This window comes from Gorilla gorilla, chromosome 6, assembly GCF_029281585.2.
Source record: "Gorilla gorilla gorilla isolate KB3781 chromosome 6, NHGRI_mGorGor1-v2.1_pri, whole genome shotgun sequence".
Lineage (NCBI taxonomy): Eukaryota > Metazoa > Chordata > Mammalia > Primates > Hominidae > Gorilla > Gorilla gorilla.
In genome coordinates, this window is record NC_073230.2 from 75,044,255 (window position 1) to 75,062,197 (window position 17,943).

General features: G+C 45.4%; 1 protein-coding gene across 1 annotated transcript in view; it reads left to right on the top strand.

The window, feature by feature from the left end:
- The first annotated feature begins 9,966 nt into the window (after positions 1-9,966).
- Positions 9,967-17,943, top strand: part of VKORC1L1 (vitamin K epoxide reductase complex subunit 1 like 1) — an 85,104-nt gene continuing 77,127 nt past the window's right edge. The window contains exon 1 of the mRNA XM_031012803.3: positions 9,967-10,486. Within this exon, the coding sequence (XP_030868663.1) occupies positions 10,125-10,486 (362 nt within the window). The 5' untranslated portion in view covers positions 9,967-10,124. The remainder of the gene's footprint in view (positions 10,487-17,943) is intronic.

Below are 17,943 nucleotides of genomic sequence, written 5' to 3' on the forward strand. Positions count from 1 at the left end.
GGCTCACAGCTGTTGCCTCAGAATGAACTGTGCCGTGGGTCTCACCCATATCTGATTTAGATGAGACTCTGAACTTTAAACTTTTGAGTTGGTCCTGAAACAAATTAAGACTTTTGGAGCTATTGGGATGGAATGAATGTATTTTGCAGGTGAGAAGAACATGAATTTGGGTGGTTGGGGCAGAATGCTATGGTTTGAATGTATCCTCCAAAGTTCATATGTTGGAAACTTAATCCCCAATGCAACAATGTTGAGCGGTGCAACCTTTAAGAGATAATTAGGTCAGGAAGACTTTGCCTTCAGGAATGGATTAATGTCGTTATTGTGGGAGTGGGGTTCATTATGATGCGCGTGAGTTTCTTATGAAGGATGAGTTCTGCCCCCTTCCTGCTCTCTCTCACCATGTGATACTTTCTGCCATTGTCTGATATAGCAAGAAGGCCCTCACCAGATGTAGCCCCTCTACTCAGACTTCCCAACCTCCAGAACCCTGAGTCAAATAAATTTCTGTTCATTATAAATTACCTGTTATAGCAGCACAGAATGAAGACAAGTGCCTCTGAATTATTCACCCTGGAGAGAAGAAACTGGTTTAAAAAATGCAGATTTTTTTAGTGTCTCCCAGAGCTCTGAATCTAAATCTCTGGATATCTAAACCTCTGGACATGTAATTTTTAACAATTTTCCTGGTGATTCTTAAGCACTTCAAATTTGAGAACTGCTGCTCTATACCCAATATCATTTTAACCTGGAAAATATGCACTCACCAACCGTTCAATGTTGTTACCTGAGTTTGCCTGATCATAAAGGTCACTAGAGGGCTTGATAAAAAACCGAACACCGAATGTTCTCACTCATAGGTGGGCATTGAACAATGAGAACACATGGACACAGGAAGGGGAGCATCACACACCGGGGCCTGTTGTGGGGTAGGGGGAGGGGGGAGGGATAGCATTAGGAGATATACCTAATGTTAAATGACGAGTTAATAATGGGTGCAGCACACCAACATGGCACATGTATACATATGTAACAAATCTGCACGTTGTGCACATGCACCCTAAAACTTAAACTGTAATAAAAAAATAGAACTAAGGAGTTACATAGTATAATATGCCATGAAAGTAAATGTATTTAATAAGAGAAGAAATGGAAAATATCAAATAAAGCAATATAATAATTTCAAATATATATATATATATATGTTTACATTCTTAGGTCGCTCTGCTGGTGGGAATCATGAATGAAACAAAGCCCAAGAATTTACATTTATTTACTTATTTGCTCTTTTTGAAATGGAGTCTCTGTCACCCAGGCTGAGGTGCAGTTGTGCGATCTCAGCTCACTGCAACCTCCACCTCCTGGGTTCAAATTATTCTCTGGCCTTAGCCTCCTGAGTGGCTGGGATTACAGATGCCCACCAACATGCCCAGCTAATTTTTGTATTTTTAGGAGAGACAGAGTTTCACAATGTTGGCCAGGCTGGTCTCAAACTCCTAACCTCAGGTGATCCACCCGCCTTGGCCTCCCAAATTTCTGGGATTTGAGGTGTGAGCCACCATGCCCAGCCAAGAATCTACATTTAAATGCAGTTGTTAAATGTTCTTCTAAGTAACTGTGTACACATTTATCTATTTTGTGGAATTACTGGAAGATAGATCAGTTAAATTTTGGATAGCTTTAGCCCAATATGATAATTTTAGCTTTTGAATAGCAGTTTATTTTAAGCCATTGCTTCCAGAAGAATTTAATCTGATCCAATGTTGCATTTTTCTTTCACCCATAGAGACAAGAATGAAGATAATAGCTATAGCATTTATTGAACATTAACTATGTGCCTGTCACCATGTAACTGATTCTCCTCAAACCCTCAGAGGCATGGACCACTGTACTACTGCCATCCCCATTTTATGGAGAAGATACTGAGGCAAAGGGGAGTTAAGTACCTTGCTAGGCACAGGCAGTTATTAACGCGGTAGAGCTGGGATTCCAAACCATTCTTGTAAGCAACGCAACACTGCGTCTCTGGACTTAATCCAGACAAATTTCTCTGATGCTCAAAAGTTGCCTGCATTAAATGCGCTTTTGTGAAATTCCTTCCTTCCTTCCTTCTTTTTTTTTTTTTGTCTTTTTTTTGAGATGGAGTCTCTCTCTGTCACCCAGGCTGGAGTGCAATGGCACAAACTCCGCTTATTGTAACCTCCACCTCCTGGTTCAAGCGATTCTCCTGCCTCAGCCTCCCGAGTAGCTGCAATTATGGGTGCCCACCACTACACCCGGCTAATTTTTGTATTTTTAGTAGAGACAGGGTTTCATCTTGTTGGCCAAGCTGGTCTCAAACTCATGACCTCAGGTGATCTGCCTGCTTTGGCCTCCCAAAGTGCTGGGATTACCGGCGTGAGCCACCACACCTGGCCAAAATATGTTTCTTATATAAAAGAGAAAGTTTTCCTTGTGTTGTGTTCTACTCATGGTTAAAAGGTTCCTAAAATGGGCCTTGTTGTTTTCTCTTCTTCTTCTTCTCTAGAGCAGCTAGAAAGAAAGACACTTGTTCTTAACCCAAAGAGGCCTCTTCTAAAAATGTTTTCTATATTGGTGAGACTAATTAAACTGGAAAAGTTCATCAACTAATTGATGAAACAAGATAAAGCCTTTTGCTAATTATTTTTGAATAATTTATTCCTGGCTGGCCACGGTGGCTCACGCCTGTAATCCCAGCATTTTGGGAGGCTGAGGTGGGAGGATCACGAGGTCAAGAGATCGAGACCATCCTGGCCAACGTGGTGAAATCCTGTCTCTACTAAAGTACAAAAATTAGCTCGGTGTGGTGGCACATGCCTATAATCCCAGCTACTCAGGGGGCTAAGAAGGGAGAATCACTTGAACCTGGGAGGTAGAGGTTGCAGTGAGCTGAGATGGTGCCACTGCACTCTAGCCTGGTGATAGAGTGGGACTCCGTCTCAAAAAAAAAATTATTCCTGGGCTCCCTATGACTTGTTGAGGAATTGCAAGATCCTGGGAAGTCTCTAATTAGGGAGTTTTAGAATAAACAGAAGTATAAACATTCATAGGAGTTAGATTTGAAGACAACTGCTTTTAACACACAGACCCACCAGGAAGTGAGCATCTTGGTGGGGGTTATTTATTATGTGTTTTACTTTGAACAGAGAACATGCACGTTCATTAGCTCAAAAGTGTTCTTGTCCTCGCATAGTGAAGGAAATGTGTGCAAGATAAGGATGAATGTGGCATGCAGGGAGATCCAGGCATGGCTGGCATTTGGCTTTGCTGATGGCTGCAATGTGTACTGTGGACTGTGGACTGTGGGCAAATTAACTCACCACTTTTTGAATGGCCTTTAGAGAGGAAATCCTAAAAAGATTCCAGGACCTGCAGCAGCGACACAGGAGATTGAGTATTCAAGGGAATAGAATGCTGGAGAACACAGAGACAGTTAGGTTAACTAAAGAAGATGAAAAATTAGGCTGGGCACAGTGCTTCATACTTGTAATCCCAACACTGTGGGAGGCTGAGGCAGGAGCATCACTTGAGCCCAAAAGGTTGAGGCTGGCCTGAGTGACATAGTGAGACCCCCATCTCTACAAAAAATAAAAAGAAATCAATTGGGTACGGTGGCATGCACATGCGGTCAGGGCTACTCAGGAGGCTGAGGTGGGAGAATTGCTTGAGCCTGGGGAGGTGAGACCCTGTCGAGGAGGAAGAGGAGGACGAAGAGGAAGAAGGAGGAGGAGGGGGAAGAAGAGGAGGAAGAAAAAATAGAAGAAGAGCTGGGTGTGGTGGCTCATGCCTGTAATCCCAGCACTTTCGGAGGCCGAGGTGGGCAGATCATGAAGTCAACAGATGAAGACCATCCTGGCCAACATCATGAAACCCCATTTCTAATAAAAATACAAAAATTAGCTGGGCGTGGTGGCATGTGCCTGTAGTCCCAGCTACTCAGGAGGCTGAGGCAGGAGAATCACTTGAACCCAGGAAGCAGAGGTTGCAGTGAGCTGAGATTGTGCCACTGCACTCCAGCCTGGTGACAGAGGGAGACTCCATCACTAAAGAAAGAAGAAGGAGAAGGAGAAGGAGTAGGAGAAGAAGAAGAAGAAGAAGAAGAAGAAATGGTCTCTGAGCAGCCGTGAAGAGTAGGAAGATAACCCAACCTACCTCTCGCTGGGTCTATGGGGAAAGTATTGATTAAGGCAGAGCAGGTCTTCAGAGAGAGACTAGGTTTGGTGAGTAAGAGATTTGAAAAGCTAGAAGGGAATGAGGATATTTAAGTTACTCTTATTGCATAATATATAACCCCAAAACTTTGGGTGCTTAAAATCATCTCTTTTTTTTTTCATGGTTCTGGGAGTTGACTGGGTTCAGGTAGGTGATTTTCACTCCGGGTGTCTCATGCTGTTGCAGTGGCTGGGGCTGGAGTCTTCACAAAGCCTTCTTCAGTCCCATGTCTGGCAACTGATGTTGGCTGTCATCTGAAACCTGTGCTGGGACTGTTGATTGGAACATCAAAATGTGGCCTCTCCCTGTGATCTGGGCTTCCTCGCAGCATGGTGGCTGGGTTCAAAGAGCAAGCATCCCAGGAAGACCATGGAGAAAAGGTGTCTCCTTTTATGAGCTACCTTGAATCACTTCTGCCAGTCACAGACCTTCTTGAATTCAAAGGGGAGGAGCACAGACCTGACCTCACCATGGGAGCAATGTTAAAGTTATGTTGAAGAAGAGCACATGCTATTATTATTATTATGTCTTGCTCTGTCACCCAGGCTGGAGTCCAGTTGTGCAATCTCGACTCACTGCAACTTCCACCTCCCAGATTCAAGTGGTTCTCCTGCCTCAGACTCCCAAGTAGGTGGCATTACAGGCACATGCCACCACGCCCAGCTAATTTTTGCACTTTTAGTAGAGATAGGGTTTCACCATGTTGGCCAGGCTGGTCTCAAACTCCTGACCTCAGGTGATTCACCTGCCTAGGCCTCCCAAAGTGCTGGGATTACAGGTGTCAGCCACCACACCTAGCACATGCTATTAGTAAAAAGTCAGAAAAGAGTAAGGTGAGATGGCTCGCACCTGTAACCTTGCACTTTGGGAGGCTGAGGTGGGCAGATAACTTGAGGTCAGGAGTTCGAGACCAGCCTCGGCAACATAATGAGACCCCCCCCCCATCTCTATAAAAATAAAAAATTGAAAGTCAGAAAAAAAAGATGTTGGTGAGGATTCAGAGAAAAAAGGAACGCTTATACACCGTTGGTGGGAATGTAAATTAGTACAACCATTACAGAAAACAGTAGGGAGATTTCTCAAAAAACTAAAAATAGAACTGCAATCCAACCAGCAATCTCACTACTAGGTATCTACCCAAAGGGAAAGAAATCAATATATCAAAAAGTACCTGTACTCATATGTTTATCACAGCACTATTCATAGTAGCAAAGATATGGAATCAACCTAAGTGTCCATCAACAGATGATTGGATAAAGAAAATATGGTACATGTACACCACGGAACATGACCTAGCCACATAAAGAATGAAATCATGTCTTTTGCATCACTGTGGATAGAACTGGAGGCCATTCTCCTCAGTGAAATAATTCAGAAACAAAGTCAAATACTGAATGTTCTCATACATGGGAGTTAAACAATAGGTACACATGAGGAGCAATAGATATTGGAGACTCCAAAAGATGGGAGGATGGGAGGAGGGTGAGGGGTGAAAATTTCCTATTGAGTACAATGTTCACTATTTGAATCATGGCTACACACAAAGCCTAGACCTCAGCACTCCACAATATATGCATATAGCACTCCACAATATTTGCCCCTGGTCCAGTTGTGAAGTCTCATACAGAGTATCAATCAGTCAATGTTCTCCCTTGGTTTTGAATGTACTTCTTTTACTTCAAGAGTAAGTTGTCAAGTGTGGTGGCTCACACCTGTAATCCCAGCACTTTGGGAGGCCGAGGCGGGCAGATCACTTGAGGTCAGGAGATCAAGACCAGCCTGGCCAACATGAGGAAACCTGTCTTTACTAAAAATACAAAAATTAGCCAGGCATGGTGGCAGGCACCTGTAGTCTCAGCTACTCAAAGGCTGAGGCAGGAGAATCTCTTCAACCTGGCTGATGGAGGTTGCAGTGAGTCAAGATCACACCACTGCACTCCAGCCTGCGTGACAGAGCTAAAAAAAAAATTTATAAAAATAAAAATAAATAAATAAAAATTGTAAAAAAGCACACGGGATGGCAGAACTTGTTGCAGCCACCTTGGAATATAGAATTTGCCACAGAGGGCAAGTAGAAAAGTATGTCAGAGTTTAAGATTTCAGAAATCTAGCCATCCAAAAGGATCACAAGAGCCATTCCTGTGGTGGCTTTGGGGAGTGGATGCAAAGGTCATCAGAGCTGAGAAAGACGTGGGATGATGAGTCAGGTGAATTTCATGCTCATCCACGTGGACGCTGACATCCTCAGGAAAGCAGAAGGACTTCAGATAACAGAGGGCAAAACACGATTTCATTCTTTTTTTTTTTTTTTTTTTTTTTTTTTTTTTTAGAGACAGGGTCTTTCTCTGTCACCCAGGCTGGAGTGCAGTGGCATGATCATAGCTCACTGTAGCCTTAAACTCCTGGGCTCAAGCAATCCTTCTGCCTCGGCCTCCTGAATAGTTAGGGCTACAGTGTGTGCCACCACGCCTGGCTAATGTTGTATTTTTATTTTTTGTAGAGATGGGGTCTTGCTATGTTGCCCAGGCTGGTTGATAACTCCTGGCCTCAAGCGATTCTCCCACATTGGCCTCCCAAAGCATTGGGATTACAAGCATGAGCCACTGTGCTCTGCCTCAAAACACTCTTTTAAAAGCTTTCGTTTTTTTTTTTTTTTCTGTAGTGGTGAAATAACCTCTGTGGTGAGGACTTCCTTTTTATTTGGGAAAAGATATTTGCTGTGGGCCTATTGTTTCTGCAAAAATACTAGTAGCTAACATTTTTTGAGTGTCCATTCATTCATTCAAAATATATACATATGGGGGCCAGACATGGTGGCTCACACCTGTAATCCCAAGGCCAAAGTGGGTGGATCACCTGAGGTCAGGAGTTCGAGACCAGCCTGACCAATATGGTGAAACCCCATCTCTACTAAGTACAGGAAAAAAAAAAAAAAAAAAAGCCAGGCGTGGTCGTGCATGCCTGTAATCCCAGCTACTTGGGAGGCTGAGGCAGGAGAATCACTTGAACATGGGAGGTGGAGGTTGCAGTGAGTCGAGATTGCATCATTGCCCTCCAGCCTGGGCAACAAGAGCAAAACTCTGTCTCAAATTAAAAAATAAAAATAAAAATAAGTGAGGGCTTATGAGGCATCAAAGGTCATTTATAGAATGTTGTTAGCAATTTAATTCATGATAGCTAAAAATGGGCCAGATGTCCATCCATAGTAGAATGGACAAGTAAAATTGTGGATATCTAATATAATGGACTATTATACAGTAATGAAAAATAACAATCACTATTCACAATAGCATGGGTAAACCTCCCAGACCTATTGATGAAAGAAGCCAGATGATCAAGAGATCTCATCAACTGAGTAAAGGAATCTATAAGAAGGGAAGTTGCAGGAGTCCACTTAGATTTATTAAAATCATTAGGGATGTAGAGTGAGGTTTTTGTTTTTTGTTTTTGTTTCTTAATCAGTGTGTCACTCTGTCATCCAGGCTGGAGTGCAGTGGGGCAATGTTGACTCATTGCAGCCTCAATCCACACCCCTGCCCCAAGCCCTCTGGGCTCAGTCAGTCCTCCCAAGTAGCTGGAACAACAGGCATGCACGACACCTTGCTAATTTTGTATATATTTTTGCAGAGACCAGGGCTCCCTATGTTGCTCAGTCTGGTCTTGAACTGCTGGCCTCAAGCAATCCTCCTGCCTCAGCCTCTCAAAGTGTTGTGAGCCACCCCACCCAGGCAGAGCAAGGATGTTTTTGAGGACTGTGGTAGATAGCTTCCTCATATTCATGTCCTGTGTAATCCTCTCCCTCTGAGCATGGGCTGGACCTAGGGACTATTTTCTTTTTCTTTCTTTCTTTTTTTTCTTCTTTTTTTGAGATGGAGTTTTTCCTTGTAAGCCAGGCTGGAGTGCAATGGTGTGAGCTCGGCTCACTGCAACCTCCACCTCCCAGGTTCAAGTGATTCTCATGCCTCAGCTTCCCAAGTAGCTGGGTTTACAGGCATGTGCCACCGCATCCGGCTAATTTTTGTATTTTTAGTAGAGACGGGGTTTCACCATGTTGGTCAGCTGGTCTCGAACTCCTGACCTCAGGTGCTCTACCCACCTCGGCCTCCCAAAATTCTGGGATTACAGGTGTGAGCCACCATGACTGGCTGGACCTAGAGACTATTTTCTAAGTAGCAATAGACTTCGTAAAAGTGATGGGATGTCACTTCTGGGATTAGGTTTCAAAAAAGGACTGTGATCTCACTCTCATTTTCTTTTTCTGTCTCTTCCTCTTTCTCCTCCCTCTCCCTGGGGTAAGCCTGCCACTTCTTACCAAGAGGTGCAAGTGGACAGGAAATGATGTCTCCAGCCAACAGCCAGAGAGGACCTCAGGCCTGCCAGCAGCAGTGGAAGTGAGTTTGAAAGAGGATTCTGAAGCCTTGAGAGAGCTGCAGCCCTGGCTGACAGCTTGATTGTATCCTCATGAGAGCCTGAGCCAGAGGACACAGCTAACCTCACCCAGATTCCTAGCCCATGGAAACTGTGAGGGAAAAAAAAGTTTATTGTTTATTAACTGCTAAATTTGGGGTGATTTTTACCCAACAATAGATAACGAATACAAGGATATTGCTTATTATTCAAAATCACTATATAAAGCCCCTGAAAAATTGAAAGCTGCAACCAGGGAAACACTGAAAATCTCCGAGAACACTGTGTTTCTTCTTAAAGACAGTGAGAAAAAGCACATACATCTGTTTTCCTTTTAGTTTTGGCCACCAGGAAGCTCAGAGCCAAATTTATGATGCAATTTTAATAACTATGTAAGCCCCTATGGCCTGCTTATCTGTGTTCTTATTCCTGGCCTTTCATTTTATTCTGACTTTTCTTTTTCTTCGTCCTGATTGTATTAGCTCATCTTTATTTTTCTATATTATATGAGTTATGGTAAGCAACTTCAAATTCAGCTTACGGAAAAGCAAGGCATTCGTAAATCTCTTTTTTTTTTTTTTTTTTTTGAGACTCTTACTCTGTCGCCCAGGCTGGAGTGCAGTGGCACGATCTTGGCTCACTGCAACCTCCACCTCCCGGGTTCCGGCAATTCTCATGCCTCAGTCTCCCGAGTAGCTGGGATTACAGGCGCCCACCACGACACCGGGCTAATTTGTTTTTGTTTGTTTTTTGTATTTTTAGTAGAGACGCGGTTACGCCATGTAGGCCAGGCTGGTCTCCAACTCCTGACCTCAAGTGATCCACCTGCCTCGGCCTCCCAAAGTGTTGGGATTACGGGTGTGAGCCACTGTACCCGGTTCATAAATCATTTTTTAAAAATAGTTTTTAAATTTAAAACATAGTTTTGCACATTAAAAAAAAAAGTTTTGCACAGGTCGAACCAGAGGTGGTGGTGGGAAGATCAGGTCATAGGTGTGGGTCTCTGGAGCTCCAAGCATTGGCCAGGGTTGATTTGGATTGGGTCAGAAATATACAACGAAAAAGGGAAAAAGGATGGCAATTGATTGCCATCCCCAGAGGGAGGGGCCGAGGGTTCGCCCAGTCACCCACAGTGGCATCCTTGCAATGTGCTAGTTACACCGCTCCTCCAAGTCCCTCCCGCACTGGCCCGCTCGGCCCCGCCCCTCTCTGGCTCCGCCCCTCCCGACCCCTGCCCCGCCCCTCCCCACCCCTGCCCCACCCCTTTCTCCCCCGGGCTCCACCCCTCGCGCGCGTCGGGCCGCGCGGCGCAGCGCCACGCCGCCTCAGTCTCCGCCCGCCGATCCGGCCTCTCCGGCCGTTGCGCACTCCACCCACTCCCTCCGCGCCCGCGCGCGCCTTCCCCGCCCCGTCCGCCTCACTCCTTTCGGGGCGGTTGGGCCGCGCGCCTGTGGGGGCGGGGCCCGGAGCAGGCGACCGAGCCAATGGGGCGCGGCGGCGGCGGCGGCGGTGGTGGCGGCGGCGGCGGCGGCGGCGGTGGCGGCGGCGGCGGCGGCGGCGGTGGCGGCGGTGGCGGCTGGGTCGGGCCCCGACGGGCGGCGGCGGCTGAGGTGGAGGCGGAGGGAGGCGGCGGCGGCGGCGGCGGCGGGAAGATGGCGGCGCCCGTCCTGCTAAGAGTGTCGGTGCCGCGGTGGGAGCGGGTGGCCCGGTATGCAGTGTGCGCTGCCGGAATCCTGCTCTCCATCTACGCCTACCACGTGGAGCGGGAGAAGGAGCGGGACCCCGAGCACCGGGCCCTCTGCGACCTGGGGCCCTGGGTGAAGTGCTCCGCCGCCCTTGCCTCCAGGTAGCCGGCTTGGGGGAGTGGGCCAGGAGCGGCCGAGCGGGGCGAGGGCGGAGTCTCGGGTTGGGGAGCGCGCGGCGGGAGCTCAGGCCTGGGGGCGGCGGGGACCGGGCCGCTGGGGAACTGACGGGGTCGGGTCGGGGCCGGGCGGGGGGCGGCGGCGGGGCGCTCCTGCCCGGGGGGCGGCCTGAGCCGAGGCCGCGGGGCGGAGGTGGCGGGGCCGCGAGGCAGCCGGGAAGGGATGAGGTGGCAGAGTGCAGCCGGGAGGCCGGGGCGGACGCGGAGCGGTCGGGCGGGCTGGGGCCCGGCTGTGCAGGAGCTCGAGGGGGCTGCGGAGGGTGGGTCCAGGCTGGCTTGACAGGTTTCCTGGTTCTCGGGAGGCGGGCCGGGGTGTGGGACCTTGTCCGCCGCACCCTTGAGACCAGCGGCAACCTCTTGTTCCCCCGATCGCTGCAGCCGAGGCTTTGGGGCCGGCGCGGAGACAGGGGGGTTGCCTTTCCCACTGTCTTCCTGGTGCTAGGACAGGTGTTTCCGTGGTCAGGCCTCTTTGTACTCCAGCGCTAGTGAGAATTTGCAGACTTAACTGGGACGGTGACATTTGCTGGCAAACACGAATTTGACCCTACTGTGGAAGAAGATACCCGCACTTAACATATCTGATTTCTTGGATTCCCTCTCGTATGTTTCAGTGTGCCAGGAGAAGGAAATGGTCTGAGTTTGGGTCTAGTTTAAGCTTCATTGGAGTAAAGGACAAGTATGTTATGTATATGGTGGTGTTTTAGGCATTGGGATGACTTTTAAACGTTGTTGCCTATTAGCATATTCGAGACCAGCATATTGGTCACGCTGGTCTCGAACTCCTGACCTCAGGTAATCCACCCACCTCTGCCTCCCAAAGTGCTGGGAATCAAGCATGAGCCACCGCGCCTGGCCTGCTTAAGTGCTTAAAATTGACTTTTCTTGGCCGGGCACAGTGGCTCACGCCTGTAATCCCAGCACTTTGGGAGGCCGAGGCGGGTGGATCATGAGGTCAGGAGTTCAAGACCAACCTGGCCAACATGGTGAAACCCCGTCTCTACCAAAAATACAAAAATTAGCTGGGTGTGGTGGCATGTGCCTATAGTCCCAGCTACTCGGGAGGCTGAGGCAGGAGAATTGCTTGAACCTGGGAGGCAGAGGTTGCAGTGAGCCAAGACCACACCATTGCACCCCAGCCTGGGCAACAGAATGAGACTCCATCTCAAATAAATAAATAAAATATAAATAAATAATTTTTAAAAATTGACTTTTCTTTAAAAAAGTGTATTTAGCATACACTCTAAATATTCTCATAGTTATATCCTGCAAGAGCTGCATGTTTATGCATAAAATATCAAGTAGTATATTAAAAGTATGTATAAGTACATGTAATACTAAAGGTAACTGGATCTCTTTATAGTTTTAAATGTGAATTTAATATGTTGTGACTGAAAGTGATGTTTCATTGTGTAGCTGTGGACATAAAATAGTTTAACTTAGATGCTTGCCAAAGGAGGGTAGGTAAAAATAAAATTTGCTAATAAGTTTAGTAGATAACTTATTTGCCATGTATACAGTGAAATTAAGAAATTTGTTCAATTTGATCAGCCTGTTTATAAACTACTTGCAAAAATCAAGTAGCTTATAAACTACCCATTTAATAAATGAATTTACAAATCAACTTGTTTTGCAGGTAGTTTATATGCAGGCTGATCAAAATCACATATATATATATATAATCACATATATGTACATATATAGACTCATTTTCTTTTGGAAGTGTGTAGACAAAACATCATTGAAAGTTTTTATTTTGTCAAGCTGAAAGACACTTTTCTTTTTTTTTCTGAGACGGAGTCTTGCTCTGTCACCCAGGCTGGAGTGCAGTGGTGCGATCTCGACTCACTGCAACCTCCACCTCCCGGGTTCACTCCATTCTCCTGCCTCAGCCTCCCATGTAGCTGGGACTACAGGCGCCCGCCACAATGCCCGGCTAATTTTTTGTATTTTTGGTAGAGACGGGGTTTCACCATGTTAGCCAGGATGGTCTCGATCTCCTGACCTCGTGATCCGCCCTCCTCGGCCTCCCAAAGTGCTGGGATTACAGACGTGAGCCACCGCGCCTAGCCTGAAACAGACTTTAAATGAAAGCTGATTATTGGACACCTGAAGTTAGTTTTTTTTGAGTGGTGATTGCCGTGTAGCAGTAGTACTCAAATATGTGACTCTTTTAGGAAAAGAAAGTTTGAGCCCAGAGGAAAGTTAACAGACAAAGATTCTGAAGAAAGTCATCTTCCAGGGTCCAGAGTCAGCACGTGGTTTTGGATTGCTCAAACTCACTTTATTCTCATTTCGCAAGCCCTAAGTGTCTTAATCCAAACACAATAAGGTAGAGATTAATGAGAGAATCTTGAGAGGCAGGTGTTATCTGTGTGTAAAGTCCTCTATTATTTTGGGGAGGCATAATGATGGAAAGTTCCAGATTTTATATTTCTAAAGAAATATTTCACCGAAATTAGTAGGCTACAATAGAAATGCTGATTTTTCAATTCTACCATGTACAGCCAATAAAAACAATAACACACCACTATCTCCTGTCACCATCATTTCATTTAACAAAAGGATATTTCCATTCAAACAATTTGAAAGAACAGAATCTCTCAGAATAAAATATTTTTAAATGGAATCATTTAGCTATATGGAAAAGTTTACTTTCAGACCAGCCTGGCCAACATGCTGAAACCCCGTCTCTACTAAAAATACAAAACGAGCTGGGCGTGGTAGCATGCACCTGTAATCCCAGCTACTCGGGAGGCTGAGGCAGGAGAATCACTTGAACCTGGGATGCAGAGGTTGCAGTAAGCCAAGATCGCGCCATTGCACTCCAGCCTGTGTGACAGAACGAGGCTCTGTCTTAAAAAAAATAAAAAGTTTACTTTCGTGTCCTTACTTTTTCCCATTTTCCCATAAATCGGTGAAAACTCTGCTGCAAACCTGCACCAGCCTGCCAGCTAACATTAAGTTAGCAGTCCCTGCCCCCTTGGTTTGGTACACTGAGCTGAAATCTAAGGGATCTGGGTGGGCTTCCACCTCTCCCAGTTCTTAGACTTGTGGCCTTATCTTCATGGTGCCTCAGTTTCTTATGTTAAATAGGGCTTTTAACACCTACTTAGGGCCTGGTGCAGTGGCTCACACCTGTAATCCCAGCAGTTTGGGACGCTGACACCTGGCAGACCTCTTGAGCTCAGGAGTTTCAGACCAGCCTGGGCAACAGGGCAAAACCGTGTCTTTACAAAAAATACAAACGTTAACTGGGCATGGTGGCGCATGCCTGTATTTCCAGCTTCTTGGGAGGCTAAGGTGTGAGGATCACTTGAGCCTGAGAGGCTGAGGTCTGCAGTGAGCCATGATGGTGCCACTGCACTCCAGCCTGGGTGGTAGAGAGAGACCCTGTCTCAAAAAAAGAAAAACAAAAAAACCTACTTTGCCAGATTAGTGTTATGATGAAAAGTGATACATGTATGTTCCTGAAATAAAGCCTGTCCTCAGTTATAGCTGTTACCATTGATTGGAGATGTTCTTTTTTTTCCAGTGTTTGATAATAAATGCCTTTAAGTATAAGTTTCTTGTACATACTTGTTTATATGTTTAAACATTAATTGTTTTAATGTAGTTTATTGCTGACTTCATAGCATAGTATAAAGATGTGTTCATTTAAAACAATTTTGAAGTTGTGCAAGAGAAACTAATGCAGAATATTCTTTTTTTTTTTTTTTTTTTTTTTTGATGGAGTCTTGCTGCTCTGTCACCCGGACTGGAGTGCAGTGGCATGATCTCAGCTCACTGCAACCTCCACCTCCCAGGTTCAAGCGATTCTCCTACCTCAGCCTCCCAAGTAGCTGGGATTACAGGTGCCCACCACCATGCCCGGCTAATTTTTGTATTTTTAGTAGAGACAGGGTCTTGCCATGTTGGCCAGGCTGGTCTTAAACTCCTGACCTCAGGTGATCTGCCTGCCTCAGCCTCCGAAAGTGCTGAGATTATAGGCATCAGCCACCGTGTCCAGCTGTAATATGCAGAATATCCTATGTAGGTATTTTCTATATATAAGACCCCCTCTAAGAAGGGTTTCTATGTAAGAATAGTACAAATGATCTGGAAAGGTTAATAGGCTTGACAAATCTACGTTTCTTAAAACTGTAAAAATAGTCTGGTTGTCCTATGGTCTATGTATAGAACATATACCATAGGGGATTGGTTTCAGGACCTCTGTTTTTACTGAGATCCTGGCATACTCAAGTCCCCACTGTGGGCCCTGCAGAACCTGAATGTGAAAATTTGGGCCTCCATATATGCAGGTTTCGGTCTGCATTTGGTTGAAAAAGATCCACGTATAAGTGAGCACACACAGCTTAAACCCGTGTTGTTCAAGGGTCCACTGCATTTGAAAATCAAGTCCATAAAAAAGTTGCCTTATTTTACAAAATGTCGGATTACTACCTCTCCCATATCTTAAAAAAAAAGTACCATCTATTTACTACCCCATTGAGATAATAAAAGTTTTAGAATTAGAATAGAACCTAGGGCTGGGCATAGTGGTTCGCGCCTGTAATCCCAGCACTTTGGGAGGCTGAGGTGGGTGGATCACCTGAGTTCAGGAGTTCGAGACCAGCCTGGCCAATATGGTGAAACCCCCTGTCTACTAAAAATACAAAAAATTAGCCGGGCATGGTGGTGGGCACCTGTAATTCCAGCTACTCGGGAGGCTGAGGCAGGAGAATCACTTGAACCCGGGAGGTGGAGGTAGCAGTAAGCCGAGATTGTGCCACTGCCCTCCTGCCTGGGCAACAAGAGGGAAACTCTGTCTTACAAAAAAAAAAAAATAGAACCTAGAAGTATTTACTGCTCTTTGCTTTGTCTGAGACTCAGAGGTTAAGTGACTTGCCCAAGATAGCACAGGTAGTAGCAAATTGAGACTTGACACCTGGCTTCCAGAGTACTTATTTAAAGTCCCCTTTGCACCCCCATTTTAAAAATTAAATTCTTGGCTGGACGCAGTGGCTCACGCCTGTAATCTCAGCACTTTGGGAGGCCGAGGTGGGCTGATCACGAGGTCGGGAGATCAAGACCATCCTGGCTAACATGGTGAAACCCCGTCTCTACTAAAAATACAAAAAAAATTAGCCAGACATGGTGGCACACGCCTGTAGTCCCAGCTACTTGAGAGGGGCTGAGGCAGGAGAATCACTTGAACCCGGGAGGTGGAGGTTGTGGTGAGCTGAGATCGTGCCACTGCACTCCAGACTGGGTGACAGAGTGAGACTCTGTCTCAAAAAAAAAAAAAAATTAAATTCTTGTCTAGGTAATGCATTCGCTGCTTCGGATTTGAAAGATAACAAAGCATGTACAGTGAAAAGTCTCCTTCATATCCCTTCCACCAGACAGTTCTCCCTCTCAGTAGACCGCTGTGAAACTTTTCAGAGCCGTTTGACACATAGACAAACATCCATGTGACCATATGATTCCTCCCTTTTTTTAACATGGAAGTATCATGTATGCATCCTTATTGATAGCCTGCTTTTTGCTTGGCATTTGTTCCATTGCTCCCATACTTTAAATGCTTATGTTCATATTTAGTGAAATGTTAATAACTGCTAGTACGTAAAAGAGAATTTGTTCTAGTAGTTTTGACTAACCAAGATAAATTTCAGAAATAAAATTCTTAACATTATCATTGTTTCTTGGTATGGAAATTCCAGAAGCAGGTTGAACTGAAAAGAGTCCAAGAGGAATAGAGAAATATCACAAGGAAGTGAATCTGGACTGTAGTAGAGATAAATGTTAATACTTACAGATAATGCTTACTATGTGCTAGGCAGTGTTCTAAATGTTTTGCATACATTATTGAAGTCTCTCAAGAGTCTCATGAGGCAGGTAGCTTTTATCACCATTTTACAGATGAGAAAACTGAGCCACTCAGACTAACACTTGATCCAGGTAGTACAGTGGCAGAGGCCTAATTCTAACCCAGGCAGTCTGGCTCAAGAGTCCAGGCTCTTTACCACTACTCTTTCTGTCTTCCTTTCTTCCCTTCTTTTTTTCTTCCTTTCCCTCCCTCCCTTCTCCTTCCTTTCCTTTCTTTTCTCTCTTTCTTTTCCTTCCTTCTTTTCTTTCTTTTTCCTTCCTTCTTTTCTTTATTTTTCCTTCTTCCTCCTTCATTCCTTGCTTCCTTCCTTTTCTTTTTCTTTCCTTTCCTTTTTTTTTCTTTCCTTTCTTTTCTTTCTTCTTTAATTTTTTGAGACATTGTCTCACTCTTGTCTCCCCAGGTTGAGTGCAGCGGTGCAATCATGGCTCACTGCAGCCTCAACCTCCCTGGGTCAAGTGATCCTCCAACCTCAGCTTCCTGAGTAGCTGGGTCTACAGTTGCACACCCCACCATGCCTAGCTAATTTTTTCTATTTTTCATAGTGACGAGGTCTCACTTTGTTGCCTGAGTTGGTCTCAAACTCCTGGCCTCAAGCAGTCTTCCCACTTGGCCTCCCAAAGTGCTGAGATTACAGGTGTGAGCCACCACGCCCAGCCTTTTACCACTACTTTAAATTCCATTTAGATCTAATATTGATAGAGTGATAACCATGTCAACCAGATTTTTAAAATATGCAAACAATGGTGCCAGTTTCTGTATCTGTGTGACAAAAATATATAGAGTTTGTATTATCACTTCTACCTGTTTAGAGCACTCTTTGGAAAGGCAGGGAAATTACTGTGAAGGTATTGGTATTCCAGAAGTAAGTTCCTGGAGTGTTTGCCTTCTAAGGTGTGAGGATGTGGTTTGTCACACCCAGTTAACTAACAGATAGACGGTGTAGTGAGCTGTCCGGAAGACTTAGCAGGTTAGCCTAGGGAGGAAGGAGAAAGGGGTTCTGGGCACATGGAGGGAGGGGGAGGGAAAAGAGTTTGTTTGAATCTGTCCTAGATTGGGGTAGCTTTTTCTGAGGGAGGCCTTGTCATGTGGACCTGCTGCATATAAAGACAGGAGAATTGGACCTGAGGTGTGGTGCTAGCTAAAGCGCCACACAGATCTGGGAATTTAAGAGGAGTTCATTTCCTCAATCATTAGGAAGAACTTGAAAGGGTAGCAAACTGTGGTCATTTGAGAAGAACAGCAAGTGGTCATATTTGAATGTAACATATTCAACTGGGTTGGGAAAGAACCAGAATCTAGATCTTGCCCATAGCAAGTGCAAAACCAGGCGTTCTTGTAAACCATGTACTCTTGTAAACACTGATCAGACATAGCACTGAGTCCTGAGCTTTTCTTCTATAAAGTTATTGTACAGGTTGAGGATCCCTAATCCGAAAATCCAAAATCTGAAATGCCCCTGTGAACATTTCCGTTGAGTGTCATTGGCACTCAAAGTTTTGGATTTTGGACCATTTCA